The sequence below is a fragment of the Natator depressus genome, chromosome 21 (assembly GCF_965152275.1).
Source record: "Natator depressus isolate rNatDep1 chromosome 21, rNatDep2.hap1, whole genome shotgun sequence".
NCBI classification, from domain to species: Eukaryota; Metazoa; Chordata; order Testudines; family Cheloniidae; genus Natator; species Natator depressus.
Window position 1 is genome coordinate 12,434,066 of NC_134254.1, and position 14,566 is coordinate 12,448,631.

The following is a 14,566-nucleotide window of genomic DNA, read 5'->3' on the forward strand; positions in this document are numbered from 1 at the left end:
CCATGAGGGCCAGCTTAGATGCAGAGCTGTTACTAAATGATGGCAGGTATTCTCTGCTCTTACTGGGTCTAATTAAAGATGGTTTCAGGGCCACATTTGCCTGTTTATTTGTACAAATCACTCCTAGTCCCAGAGACCTGGTGGCATTTATCAAGGGGTAGCAGTAATGTGGGTCTCTTTCCCAGGCCGCTTTGCCACTTATTGAAATTACCGAGTGGTAAAATTAAACTCTGGACTTGCTGTGACTCTTGCTTCTTTGTGGAAGCTTCCATAATTGCCATCAACTTGATAAGCAGCTGCTCGCTCTTCAGCCTAGGAACCTATAAATGGGCCTGTCTTTGACTCCCTTAGATCACCCACCATGTCAGAGCATGGACGGAATTCAGGTCACCTGTTTCCCAATCCAGTGTCTCTTCCAGTGGGCTGATACCTGCCCCTATCCAGTGCTGAGAGCTCACTCAGTGTGCTTGGAGATCCTCGGCTAGAAGGGGCTACAGAAACGAGGACTGTTCAGGTAGCCTTTTGTAGCTCAAGGTTTGGGTCAGAAGCTGGTCCTGGTTCCATCTTAAGTTCTAAGGCACTCTTAGGAATGAATGAACACACGTTCCCTCCCCCTGCCTGTCCCAAATTAAAAAGAAAATTCAATGAATCGGATTTGTGTGGAACTCATTATGAAACTCATGGGGCTTTTGTTTTACAGTGACAGAAATTATTGCTCATGAAGATGAAGACCCTCAAGCCTTCCAAGCACTGTTCGAGCTACCCCACGCAGCCAACAGCCTTCCGTGCTGGCCTCCAACCATACCCAGCCAGAGGGATCTCGGGCAATGGCTGATGATTATGCCAAATGGTTACAGTCTTGTACACAAGAGACAGCCAACAGCACTGAAACTGCTGAAGAGTGAGTAAAATCTGTCCTACTCCATTGTAATAACTCCCCTTCTCGACTGTGCAGTACCCTTATTTTCCCCCCAGGCTACACTTAACAGCAACAGAACAGCTGTAGACAAGTTGAGTGTTGCTACCTGTCTAGACCTAGTGTTTTAAAACTTTTTAGTAACCACAGGCTGGCACGATGCCTTGACAATGACACTTGACAATGGTTAGACAACTCCCTGCTCCCCTTGTTTTATCCTTGGTAAGTGCTTTGTGTAAGGGGCTGTCTCTGTTGTGTGTACAGTGTCTAGCACAATGGGGTGTTGATCCCAGTACGGTCTATCTTAAGTAAATCATCACAGGGCTAAGTGGTAACCCCTGAAATGTGTGCAGAGATGATCTTTTGCATGTGAACTTAACCCTTGCTGTGCGCACAGGGAAGGAGCTGCACCTGTTACTAGGATGCTAGGGTTGGGTCTTCGGCTCTATTCCCATGGAGCTGGAGGGTCAGGGGCAATCAGGACTGCAGTTCTTGTTTGTTAGACTTTGCCACATCTCCCAGGAAGGAGTCTAGGGCTAGAAAAAAGGGTGTATGGTGTTCGAATGGAAGAGGGAAAAGATGCAGGAGTTCAGTTTCTTTTCCTTTAGTGGGTCAGACCATCTGAGTGCCACTCCTGTATTTCACTCCCTGTTGTATGTACAGTTGGAACTGAGCCGCACTGTTTGGATTGTGGGGTGTTAGGGACAGCTCTTTAGGGAACTAGCGTGCCTGCTGTGAAAGCTGAATCGGCAATCAAATTTAGGCAAGGCTCCAGGGTATTCTGACCCAAAGCCCTTGACCAGACACTTTAACCAAGGGCCAAAGACCTATACTCTGAAAATCAGGTCTCTTTAAGTTGTCATGTTGTGCCCCCAAGAACTGAGAGCCCCAATATCACTAGCCCTTTCTGAAAATCTTGGCCATCACTTATACCAGCATTAAATGGGCTGATGTTTAAAGCTGGTGCATTAGAATCTTACTGTGTAACTTGTTATAGCCAACTGAGCCTACAATGGCATGAAAGATTGAAATGGGTCTGACACCTGCAAACGTTTGTGCTAGATGAACAAACAGCACTCATTCCAAAATCGGAAGTTGAATTTCAATAGCTGTGTCCGAGCCCTTCAATCTGCCAGGAAAGGATGAGATTTCATCACTGGTCAGTGACCGCTCTGGCCTTTCTTTGAAAAGGCTCTAAAACCCTGCCCCTTGAGAGCTTAGCTTGGGAAACTCTTTAAACAGATGTGACCGAACAGTAATGGGTGGCTGCTAAGGGTAAGTGCTGCACGGGACCTAGGAACTGAACTTTGTCTGCCAGCTCTTGAGCAGCGCAGCCCCTGCAGCAAAGGAAGGTCCCCTCTTGTTACCCTCACAGGCTCTGGCCTTCCACTTACAGGCTCCATAAGTTCATTCCATTTTCCTTGGCTAGGACAACAGTGGTTACAACATTGGGCTCTGAGGGTAAAGCAGAGGAAAATGGGGAGTCTCTTCAGGGCTGTATAAAGGGTGAGTGGGATCTTGAGTGCAAGGAACAGAACTCTCAGTAGAAAGCACATCAGGGGAATCTGCAGGCTTGATGGACAGCTCGGTCATCCAAAATTCCCTTTCTGCTTACTAGAGAAAACAGAGGCTGCATGTAAATTATAACACTTTATTACAGAAAAGAAACCTTACAACTGCAGGATCCTGTAAACACCATGAGTAACACTGAACCAAATACAAAACGTAAGAAACGAGTTGATCTTGTACCTGAACAGTTGGTGACATTCAGTGTCACCACTTACTTAGTTTTAAACTATGTTCCAGTGGAATCTGCTTTAGAACACTCGAAAAAGGGATATGGTAAAGGACACCATTGTGGGTGAACTGAATGGTTTATGTAAACCCTTTCTTAATTAGATGTATTCCATACCCCTAACACACTAAGACCTGATTGTATGAAGTGCTGAGTGCCCTCAACACCCACTGAATCTAAAAGGGTCTGACCCTGTGAAAAGCGTTCAGGTGCCCAACCCCTGATGCTCCAATGGGGTTTGAGGGCACTGTGTGTGTGTACAGAAATATGTAAACTCAAATTCCAGACCAGCTCTCCAATATATATCTAGTTTACTTAAAACTGAAGGTGGTTCAGCAATAAATAGACAATGTACAACCCGTAAGCCCAATCATGCTGGTGAGTACTCCCAATGAAGTCTGCTCATGTGAGCACCTCCCTCCACCCCGAGGAAAGGACTCAAGTGGGCCTTCCAGGAGGCAGATTCTTCTCACGTGCCATGTAAAGTCTTCCAGTATTTAACAGAAAGAAATTAAAACTAACAGTCACAAGTGATTGCATAAAATGTCTATTGACCTGCCAGCAAATGCTTAAGGACACACTTCTGTCCTGCCCTAAAGAGTTAGGAGGAGCTTTTCAAAAACATCTAAAGGGATTTAGGAGCACACAGCCTAGTGACTTTCAGTAGGCAGTTTTGAAAATCTCCTTCCCTTAGGCACTTGTAAGGAGAGGAAATCTGTTTGCTGTTCTTCCGAGGCCAAGAAAGAGCCACTGCAAATATGGGAACCTGGCCTCAGCGATAGTCAAGCACAGATACAAATAGAAACTAGATACACATCAGCAAGTGCTTGCCTCTTTTTAAACTACAGCAGCGTTTGTATATTCATAAGACAATTTGTGCTTATTATTATCAAGTTAAATATGGTGAGAAAAAATATACCTTTAGCAGCAAGAGAGTCTAGTTTACAATCTGTAAACAGACAGAGGGAAAAGAATGAAAATATGCTTTGCTTTCACCAAACGATGCTTAGGGGGGAGAAGAGGAAATGCTGAAAGGGGATGCTTATTTTAAGAAGCTGGGCTCTGTTTTTGTAGGCAGGCAGATGTGTAAGTGGTATGAGTTTCAACCACAATTAACTGCAGGTGTAGTTATTTGGAGGGGCAGAACTGAGCATTTGCACCTCTTTAAAAAAATGAGGACTTCAGACTCTTTGGACTGGAATCAGGACTGGACTAGCTGTAACTCTTTTTGACCATGGTCATGGCTAGTACATTCCTGTATCCCGTCTGAACTGGGCCTTTAGCGCACACACCCCCTCCCGAAACAAGTCAGGAGAAGCAGGAAATATTTTCTCTCACCTGTAGATTTACTTCCTTACACAGCTGTTCTTACTGTGTGTGTCTATAAAATGCTGCTAAAATTCTTTCCCCCTCCTCTCTCTCTTTGCCTGTTTGACAGAATAAAATTACCCAAATCAAACTGGAAGGAAGGAGTCTGCCTTGAAATCTGCAATCGGATGGGTGTGGGGTGCTCCCATGGGAATTATGAACGAACAGCTGCAGCAGTTATAAAAGAGGAAGAAAAAACTACCTACAGGTTCTGCCAAGGTAAATTGCTGAGCTGAGAGACTCTCTGGCTTAGCATGCGTGTGCAGCAAGAAGCGGTGGTTCTTCGGGTACAGAGCCGTCACTAAAGCAGTTTCACGCATTTAACAGGCTGTCAGACGGATTTATCTGGTAAAATATTATCTAGATTTGTTTTCATTCCACACCACCACCTTGTCCTGAATACGAGGAGGTGATTCTGTCTTGCACAGAATTGTAAATGAGCCTGTGACCATCCGAATGCTACTTGTTAAACTAGCTCCACCCTTCTAGAGTACAGTAGTATACGTGCTGGATGCAAAGCCTACTGGTGGTGCAAACAGATTCCTCCACACATGGTGTTTTGCTGACACAACGGTGTCACGTCTGTGCTTGGATGGAAAAATGGAATCTGTCTCACGGTGCCGGTTGTAACTGAGGGATTATCGTTAAAACAAAGGCAAGCGTCTAATACAGTTCTCGTTGGATGCTAATATTCATGGAATTCCCCTTCTCATGCTGAACAGGTTGTTCTGTTTTTCACAGGTTTAGGTAAAGCTCAACCACCACCAATCCACGTGGGCACAGGCACCTGGGGAAATCTCAAAACCTCCAGCCGGGAAGAGCTTCCATCCCTTCCTTTTCAAGGAGACTGTGCTTGCAACTGCACCGTTAGATTTAGGGACCATAGCTCATTATTAACATGCTTGAAATATTCCACTATAATAAGAGCGACTACAAGGATAAACCACCTTGCAAGAGAGCGTGTCCCGTGTCCTGGGATGAAATGATGCTGAGAAATTTCCCAACGCAGGAGCCCTACTGGGAACCCGCAGACCCCTTAGTCTGTATTAATCCGGCAGATCGTTAGGAACTATTTGTGAGAATGGTGCGTTTAACCTATCGAGTTCATCTACCTGGGGTGGATGATGCATCAGAAGTTCCTGGTCTTCTGAAACATCCTCGCCTACTGCCACCAGGTTTGTTAGAGATTTGCTTCTAACACACTGGAAGTCGACGTGACGGCTCTTTCCTTCTTCCTTTTCCCAAGACATCTGGATAAACGGCCGTTGCACATAGTTGTATATAACTTCTGACCGGCCTCCGGATCTCCTCTTGACCTTTTCTTTACAGGTGGGATAACCTGAAACACAATCAATCAGCCTGTCAGTCTCAATCCAGCCCTTGCATGCATCACAGCACCGCTCAAACAAGTTATGGCCTGGCAAGAATGCTGGGTTCAGCTGGGACAACACCTCATGCACTAGGTAGAAAGGTGCTCTCATTCCACATTTAGACCCTGTAAAAATGAACTAGGCCTATAGCACAGAGCTTCAGATTCTGTCAGCTCCCACAGTGACAGTGTATTTAAATTGGCAGCAGTGGTGTTAGTGTCCAAACCAATTGTTCTCTCTTTTTATTTAAGGTTTGTGGTGGTGTTTAGGAAATAAAATTTACCTTCAATGCCAATTCGAATATTTTTCAGCCCACGCTCCTTTAAGACGGTTTTTGCAACATCACGGTTCTCAATGTACTTGAAGAATCTGTACAGCTTGGAACTGTAAAGAACTTGAGAAACAAAGTGATTCATTAGTCACAACAAGACATGCATCTCCAGCTAGCATTTGGCTAATGGGTATCAGCTGCGATATTTTACCCTGCGATGCCTGTGGGCAGCCCGGGTGCTGGAAATATCAGCCTTAGGTATTAATAGTAGTTCTAAAACCCCATCATCAGGCAATGGAAGGGCCTAAATTCCTTGGTGGTGGTGATACAAGTTACAGGGTAGGTAAAAAGGGGTCTGGAAACAGCAAAAGTCATGTAACTTGCACCAATCTACCATTCGGTGGCTGGGTAAAATGAATACAACTCACTCTTTGGGGGAAGGTGCAGAAGGAGTTTTTACAGGCAAGGCACATTAAGAAAAGGGTGCAAGTTAATGTGTTGTTTTCTCTTATCTTTTCACTAGTTCTATCCTCACAGTGTTAGTCATTTTGCAAACCCAGTAAACACTGCATCTTCTCTAATGAATCTGTCCCTGAGACTTTTATGTAAGTAGCATCTTCTTGCATTAGGGATCAATGCAATCTAGGGTGTAGCAGTGATCTAAAAACAACCCATTGCATTTTAAAACATGGTTGGTTGGCGGCTGCTTTCTCTCCCTGTAACTATAGGGTGTTGGATATCGCTGATCATTTGCCATTTTTTTAGTGCTGGTAAATGGAACAAGTCTTTGTCTTCCCTCTCTATCCAGGAAGCTGCAAGTGGAAAATATGAATGTTTTGTGCCTTTGTTTATGCATTGCTTGAGATAAGCTAGTACGAAAGGACACTCTTATTCCAATGCCAATATTTGAGAGCAATCCTGTAGTCAAAGCTCCCATTAATATCAATACGAATCTTGAGTGAAGGAGGGATTGGGTCCACTGACAAAAGCGGAGGACAAATACTATAGACTACTATACAAATAGTAATACAAATAGTAATACAAATACTATACAAATAGAGACTTTCATAGTGGAGCAAACCTTAGAAAATAGTAGTCTGTTTGAAGCCAGAAATCTAACAGCAGAGCAAAACAACCGATCTTCATTGGGATATTTGGCTTTGTATATATTAACAGAACTCCTACAGATGCTGATAGCAAAAGGTTGGAATCAAGCTCTGCCATATGGCTTGTACAGAAATGTTCTACCTGACCCTGTCATCACTAAACACTTAGCCATGCTGATATTAATGAGAACATTGTGCTTTAAAATAAATATTTTTACAAGATTTTGATTAAATCTCTCACTCCCTGGTAACCTGTTCCCCCACTAATGAAATCTCAACAGAATAATTTGAGTGAATCAAGCATTCTGAAATAAACATCTAGGGTCTGGTCTTCCCAAGTGTTGACCACCCACACAACTCCAATGGGAGATACAGGTGCTCAGGACCTCTGTAAATATCAAGCCATTATCGTCTTTTCAATACAAGGAAATGTCCTTGCCCAGGATCTGAGAGAGCCAGTCGCTGGAAGCTCTCTGTCACCCCATTCAACAAATGATTTTACAATACAATTCTCAGTTCTTACTTTGTGAGTATTCCTCTCCCATTGGAGGTGGATGGTCTTCGTCCCAGTCCACTGTGTCTTCATCTGTTAATACTACAATGTGGCATTCGCGTTCTCCTTTCTTGGCGCTACCCACCATTATGGGCAGAATAAGCTCTTCCAGGTAGTTATCAAACTGCTTGTGAGCGCCATCATTAGAGAGTTCGTGCAACAAAGCACCTAAAAGGAGATCAATCAAGTACAAATAAGTAAGCATTACTGATCTGCCACTGCATTTTATACCAAACTGATGTCAAGCTGAAGTAGGACACACATTTCTGGGGGTATGACTCCTTAAGATGGTTTTAAAACCACCACTTGCCTTTCTGTAGCACTCAATCTGATGAGCTCAAAGCACTTTATAAACATTAACGAACAAAGCCTCATAACCTCCCAGTAAAAGTGTTATTCCCATTTTACAGATGGGAAACTGAGGGTAGGAAAAAAAGGCCAAATGGTTCAAAACAAGGCTCCTACTGTACATTTATAATTAGGCCCCTAAATAAGGGTGGCCTGATCTTCAGAGGTGCTAAGCATGCACAGATCTCTAACCTCAACGGCAGCTGTGTTTACTCAGGCCACCTGTAGATAGAGTTAAGCACCCAAGCATGGACTCACTGGCTTGCCCAAACTCAGTCACCGGGAGAGCCCATAAGTTCCAACTCCCACTCCCTTTAACCATCTCACTCTTTCATGTAACATACATCCCAGTGTTTTATTGATCATCGTATTAAATCTACAACAAACGAGAACCCATCCCAAGGCCCTGGGCACCTTTGACAACCACCTTAAAAACACACATTCATACCAACAATATCTCTAGTCCACTTCCCAGATCACAATGCTGGCAATAGCAAAAACAGAATACAAATTTGATTTAAATTTTATGGCCATTACAAGGAACGATTTTTTTTTTTTTTTTAAAAAGAGCCCAGACCCAATCAATATAGTAAAATCATAATCGAGAATTATGAATTCTTACAGTGAATTTAAATGTATGCATCTCTCACAGATCCACGGGATCAGCAGTAGACACCCCAGATTTCGAACAGTCTGTAGGAGGAACCCCTTCGGTGTGCCTGCCAGATCCCAAGGGGTCTCGCTCTTCCTGCACAGGGTAGGTCAATGCTATCTCAACCCCCTCCTTAGACTGAACCTCTGGGGCACCAGCACTCCTGTTTCACAGCGAGTCCAGCAGACAGAGACGCCTGGCAGAGACTTGTACGCTCTTCAGGGATGAATGCACCTCAGCAAGCACTTGGAGTGACGCTCAACAGTCGGGTTTGTTAGTTAATTGGAACACAGCACAGGAAGTCTTTAGGTTACCACAGAGAGCTGAAGGTTAAAGCATAGCCCATTCTGCTTAGCCCAGAGCTAGAGCCATGGCTACACCACCACTTATGCCGGCCAAACTTATGTCACTCGCGGTTTATGTTGCTGAGCGATGTAAGTTTCACCTGCATCAGTGGGTAGCGTGCATAGGGCCATGGCGACGGGAGAGCTCTCTCCTGTCGGCTTAGAGCAGCTACACGAGCGACCTTACGTGGCAACCCTGGGTTGCAAACTGCCTCATGTAGACCTGGCCTAGGGGTCACTGTCCTGGTGATTGGATCGGCTATTGTCTTCTCAGATTCACCCTAGATATGGGGTCAGCCCCAGCCAGTCCTTTTCAATGACTCGTTTCGGCTCAGACAGCTAGGCGTCATTCATACCAATATCTCAGCCTGCTCTGAGAGCCAACTGTCCTCCTCCCATTAACGACGCAATGCATAAGGGAAACTGAGGCCCACACAGGGGTCACAAAAATATTACCTCATCGCAGCATCATAACCAGCAACAGCCCTCCAAGTATTTAAATTCTTGCAATTATTTGCAATCACGCACAAAGTGAAGAGCAAGAACTTGGATCTTGCAAGATGCGGAGCACTCTGGCCCTGGTCTAGCAAAGCACTTAAGCACACGCTTAGTTTTAAGCACATGAGCAGTGCCACTGAAGTCAATGGGACAAAACTGCTTAAAGTAAAGCACACAATTAAATGCTTTGCTGGATTGGGGCCAAAGTGAGCAGCACCCTGCAGGATCAAGCCCTAACTTCTAGCTAATTTCCTCTACCCCTACTTACTTAGGTCTTGACATTTGATTGTGTTGAAATCAAAGTTGATACAGAGGTAATCGCACGTATCTCTGAGATCAGGGATAGAAATTCCATCGGGGCAGTGAATGATTCCAGTTTTGTAATAGTCCTGTAAATAAATTGTAAAGGAGGAAGATGATGTTTCTTTAAAAAAAAAAAATCTCAGGATAACCTGGAAATATTGTTGTTAATTAGCTTATCGTTCTGCGGGAAGACAGTCACGCAGAACTTTGTTAGCTAGCAAAAAAAGACAAAGCAGCTTTGCCGTGCAACAGAGCAATTATTCATGCAATTAATGTATGCAGAAATGGGGTGACTGAGGGCAGAGTTCAGAAACCGAAACGGTATAAAGGGAGGGAAAAGAAGTGGCAACACAAATTCAGAGATGGCAGATTGAGGCACGTAAAAAAAGAGGAGATTAAGATTTATAATCCGAATGCAAAAGAGTTCTGGAACGTAAATTTGAAAGGGCATGTGGCTGCTTTGAAGGAAGCACAGCTTTGCAAACACAATGAGCAACCGTTTTCATAGCTAAAAACGTGCCCGCACCAGCACTGTGTGAAATACAGTGGAGCTAATTCCTTCCGCAATTTCATATTCTCCCTTTTCATTTGGCCGAGTGAAGTTATATTCTCTACCTGCTCCAAACATTCTGGAAGATAAAAACACATACACAAATATATTTAATACATTCATAATGTGGACCAGATGGTGCACTGACATTAAAAACAATCCAAAAGAGTTCTAATACGGTTGGAGGCCCAATTGCAAATCACGTAAAGTCCCAATAAAAGAAAGCATCGATCTCAAACAGGCCCTGCTGTAGCAGAGTTCTGTGTCCATAACTGAACCATTCCACTGTACGGAAGAAGTAGCAGTCACTGTTCTGTGAAGGCTGGCATTCAACCTTGGGTCAGATAAATGGTTCTTGGCTACAAACGCCCTCCCACTGAGGTCCAGCTTGAGAGGGAAAAAGGATGGCGGAGTGGCAATGAGTATATATACTTTGGCTAGTAGTAATCAAGCTAGTGAGTTTACGATCAGGTCACTTATCTGCATAATAAAGTTTGTCATAGAGGGTTGGAAGGGATCTCCAGGAGGCTCCTGGGACAGCTGGGGGACTAAGCCTCTGAATTACTCAGAGCAGGACTGGGTTTCTGTTAAAGGGATGGGGAGGAGTGAATGACATGACAAATAGCAAAAAGGCAGGGATTGAAGTGAGCCAGTGCACGGTGTCTCCTACTGCCATACTCACTGCCGATTCAGTACGGACTCAGAGCGGGGAGCACTAACTACTGAATCATCAATTGCCCTCTTGCTGGCTCCACTCTACAAGGTCTCCCAGGCAAGTGCTGAACCAGTCTGATCCCGCTTAGCTCATGAGAGCTGAGATCTCACGTTCTCGTCCCTTTCGGAAAGCGTTTTCCCCATTTTAAACATCTTTAAAGTTACTGAAATCACCTACCTTCCCAGCATGGTGTCAGGATGAGCAGTGAAAATCTGCGGATTCACAACAAACCGAGTGCCATCTACAACAAGAGTCACTTTCTCCGGGGCCTGGGATTGTGAACTACCGGTGGAGCCCATAGCGCTGCTTGCATTTCGTTCTTGAGCAATAAAATGGTCTAGATGTCTTTTACTCCCAGCTTTGGAATTAGTGCCAGTTGTATCTTCAGGGGTGGGTAACATGTTACTGAACTGGGGAGTTGCTGGGCGGGAAGCGTATCTGAATTCGGTATCTAAAGCCAACACAAACAAATATTGTGAGAATGAAACACTATTTGCTGGATAAGCTCAGTTCATATTAAAACCCAATAGTTAAATAGAAAAGCTTTGGGTCATGCAAGAAGGAAGAGCTGCTGACCGACATCAACAATCCGAGTTGAAAATGGACGTCAATATATGGAATAGCATTTTGCAGGACATTATATTACGTAACGCCGCACTACAGCTCCGCCTGATGTCTGATCTAGGTTCAGATCCAAACTTCTGTACAGTTCTAGGGAACTCCGCTTAATGTGGATGTTTAAGTGGATAAAATGGGAGCATAAAGATTCAAATGAGGCTGAGAGAAAATACACTAATACCTGTCTTAAGCAACCGCTCAAATAACTGAAGATGGAACAGAATCATACTCTTATTTCTGGACGTTTGAGGATACTTTGGAGATGTCACTTGAGACAGGATGCACAGTATTAAGGGCAGCCTCTTGTGCTGGTTTCATTTAATTACCTTCCCCTGTGGTATGTGTGGGAAAGGTCCAGCGAACTAAACAAGGCCAGCTGTTGGCACTAGTGAACTCCGCAATTACAGGGGCCCTCTCGGTGGATCTGGGGTTTAAAGTGGATATAAAAGTTATATAGGATATAAAAGTTACTCTGTGGAGTGTAAAAGGGCCCTCATACCATTGCTTCCAAGTAATCCTACATGACCCTGGCCCGGCCCTGCAAGGGCAGGTCTGAAACAAGGGTAGCTTCTTTAAGAACGGTATAGAATAGGTCTGACTAATAATTGGTTTTAATTGAGAGCTGCTTCTAAACTGAGATATTAAATACACACATGTTATTTCCTTTCCGAGACATAGCCGTCATTTAATAAGGAAAAAGAAAAGGAGTACTTGTGGCACCTTAGAGACTAACCACTTTATTTGAGCATAAGCTCTGCATCCAATGAAGTGAGCTGTAGCTCACGAAAGCTCATGCTCAAATAAAGTGGTTAGTCTCTAAGGTGCCACAAGTACTCCTTTTCTTTTTGCGAATACAGACTAACACGGCTGCTACTCTGAAACCTGTCATTTAATAAGGGTTTCACTGAAGCAATAAATCATTAGAGCTCAGACATTTGGGTATAAATATATAGGGCCTGTCATGTGCCATTAGTAACAAATATTTGGGGTGCAAACATAAAGAATGGGCCTGATTTTGTGAGATACCGAGTGCCCTCCATTCCCACTGAAGTCAAGTTTGGCGATGAGGACACGACATCTCACTGGATCATGTCCATTACTTGATAAATATTAACTGAGAAACAGCTTTTAACATGAATTATATATGCAGCGGGCAAGTACATGACAACCAGGAATAGGCTGATAAAGACTGAGGCCTGCTTCAGTGGATTTCCTCCTGGCTGCTTGGGAAAGAGACATGATGATCTTTCCAAGACAACACTATCCCAGACCGAACCTGCATCTTTCATACTGACATGATTAACACAGATTTTGCAAGTGCAAATAACTAAGTAAGGGCACACGTAGGTGCACATTCAATTCCGTACACACACAAGTGCAGGCCATTTCGACGCCCGGCTGAAAATGTGTCCTTCGGTATCCTGAATTGCCTTCTGGATCCTGGGGAACACTTCCCCAGGAATCAAAGGACCTTTGAAACCATGTCTCCCTTAGTTACGTGTTGTTACAAAGTAAATGTGTCCATCATCCTTACCATCATTCCTGGGCACTGAAGAAATGCTAGGGGTTTGGCTGCCTAGGGCCAGGCTATCTTCTTCTGGATCATGGATTGGAGGAGTTATATTTTCTGCAGAGTGACTGGACTCTTGATTTCTTGACTGGTCAGTCCCACTGGCACAGTTATTATTCATGCTGGACCTCTGTAAAGCAAACCGACTGCCGGTCCTTAGAGAGGTCCTATAAGAGAGGATCACAGGCTAGTAGGGTTGGAAGAGACCTCACAGGTCATTGAGTTCAACTCCCTCTACCTAGGGCTGGATCCACAGCCCATTCAGGTCAATGGGTGTCTTTCCAGCGACTTCAGATCAAGTTTATATTACCTCCTCTAATCCATGGAGAGTTTTATCTAATCTCATTTTGAACGGCTCACCGATGTCTCAGTGACTTTCCCTGGCAGATGTTCTGTTGTAGAACTGTAGAACATTAGGAAGCTTGTCCTACATCTAAACTAAACTTGCCATTTTTAGATGAACCTTTTCGACCCTCAGCAAGGGTCCCAACTCCCACCTCACGCCTGCTCCCTCTCACCTCCACAGTCCTTTCATATCCCATCCCTGCCAAGCACCAGAAGGTAGAAAGCTTCCTGCTTACCTGACTGCAGTCACCAGGGACAACAATGGGGTTCCAAGGAAAGAAAAGGGAGGGCCATTGGGGATTCACTGATGGCAAGTCTCAAACAAACCCTCCCTCCTAGCAGCCAGACACCCTCCCTCCTCTGAGCACAGTGTCCCCTAGAGGTTCCTTCAGTCGCTACTCTCTGAAGAGTTAGTGAAATTACATTTTTGTTCAGTGTTGAATAGGTTCTCCCCCCCTTCACACGATTTTCTCCCAGTATTTGTGTAGCGCCATCTTATCCCTGCTTTCCCCTTGAACCTGCTTGCACATGAGGTCTTCCAACCCTAAGATGCAATACCCAAACCCTGTCGCTTCTTCATCTAAAACATCTTAATAATCCAGCCTTTCCTCTCCACCCTTTCTACTAAAACCCTGTCTCATGGTCACAAGGCTGGGTGTGTCTCGGTGATCTCTCTGATCTCTGAGTGCACCCGTCGGGTACCAGCCTCATGACATTCCTCTCCTGGGGTGGAGACATGCAATTCTCCCACTCTTAGCCTGGGCCCTGGGTCCCAGTACCCTGTGTATCAACCATGCTAAGCCAGCAGGTCCAAATGGGTTTGGCACTTGCAGTTCTTCCCTTTGGGAGTCTGTGACCAGTGATAAATAGTAATCAGAGAGCCTTCTTAAACCAACATATTGTTTAATCTTAATTACACGAACAAAGCATAAAAACAAGAGAAAAACAATAAATGGTCTATACACGTCTATCTTACCTATAGGGTTACCATCCTCCCCGAAGGGAACCTAGAAGGCCTAACTTCCTCAGACAGCTCCCCCAGTGTGTCAGTCTGTCCCCCAAAGAGCCCTCAAAAAACTGAGTGACTGCTGGACAGAGTCCTTTTAACTGTTTATAGTCTTTTTCATCTGCTGGTTCCCAGCACTGGCAAAACAAGCTTTGTAACCTGGCTGGAGCCCAGAAGGTATGATCTTCAAAGTTAATAGCTCAGGCCACTTGGAAATGTTTGCCAGGAGATGTCTTAT

General features: G+C 44.5%; 1 protein-coding gene across 2 annotated transcripts in view; it reads right to left on the reverse strand.

The window, feature by feature from the left end:
* Window positions 1-2,593: 2,593 nt before the first annotated feature.
* The window catches only part of KCTD20 (potassium channel tetramerization domain containing 20), a 44,417-nt gene continuing 32,444 nt past the window's right edge, over window positions 2,594-14,566 (reverse strand). For both annotated transcript variants that reach the window (XM_074936141.1, XM_074936142.1), the window contains 7 exons: window positions 12,942-13,144; window positions 10,967-11,240; window positions 10,051-10,153; window positions 9,490-9,610; window positions 7,350-7,547; window positions 5,733-5,843; window positions 2,594-5,418 (listed from right to left, as the gene is read on the reverse strand). In XM_074936141.1, coding sequence (XP_074792242.1) covers window positions 5,126-5,418; window positions 5,733-5,843; window positions 7,350-7,547; window positions 9,490-9,610; window positions 10,051-10,153; window positions 10,967-11,240; window positions 12,942-13,098 — 1,257 coding nt within the window. In that variant the 5' untranslated portion in view covers window positions 13,099-13,144 and the 3' untranslated portion in view covers window positions 2,594-5,125. The remainder of the gene's footprint in view (window positions 5,419-5,732; window positions 5,844-7,349; window positions 7,548-9,489; window positions 9,611-10,050; window positions 10,154-10,966; window positions 11,241-12,941; window positions 13,145-14,566) is intronic.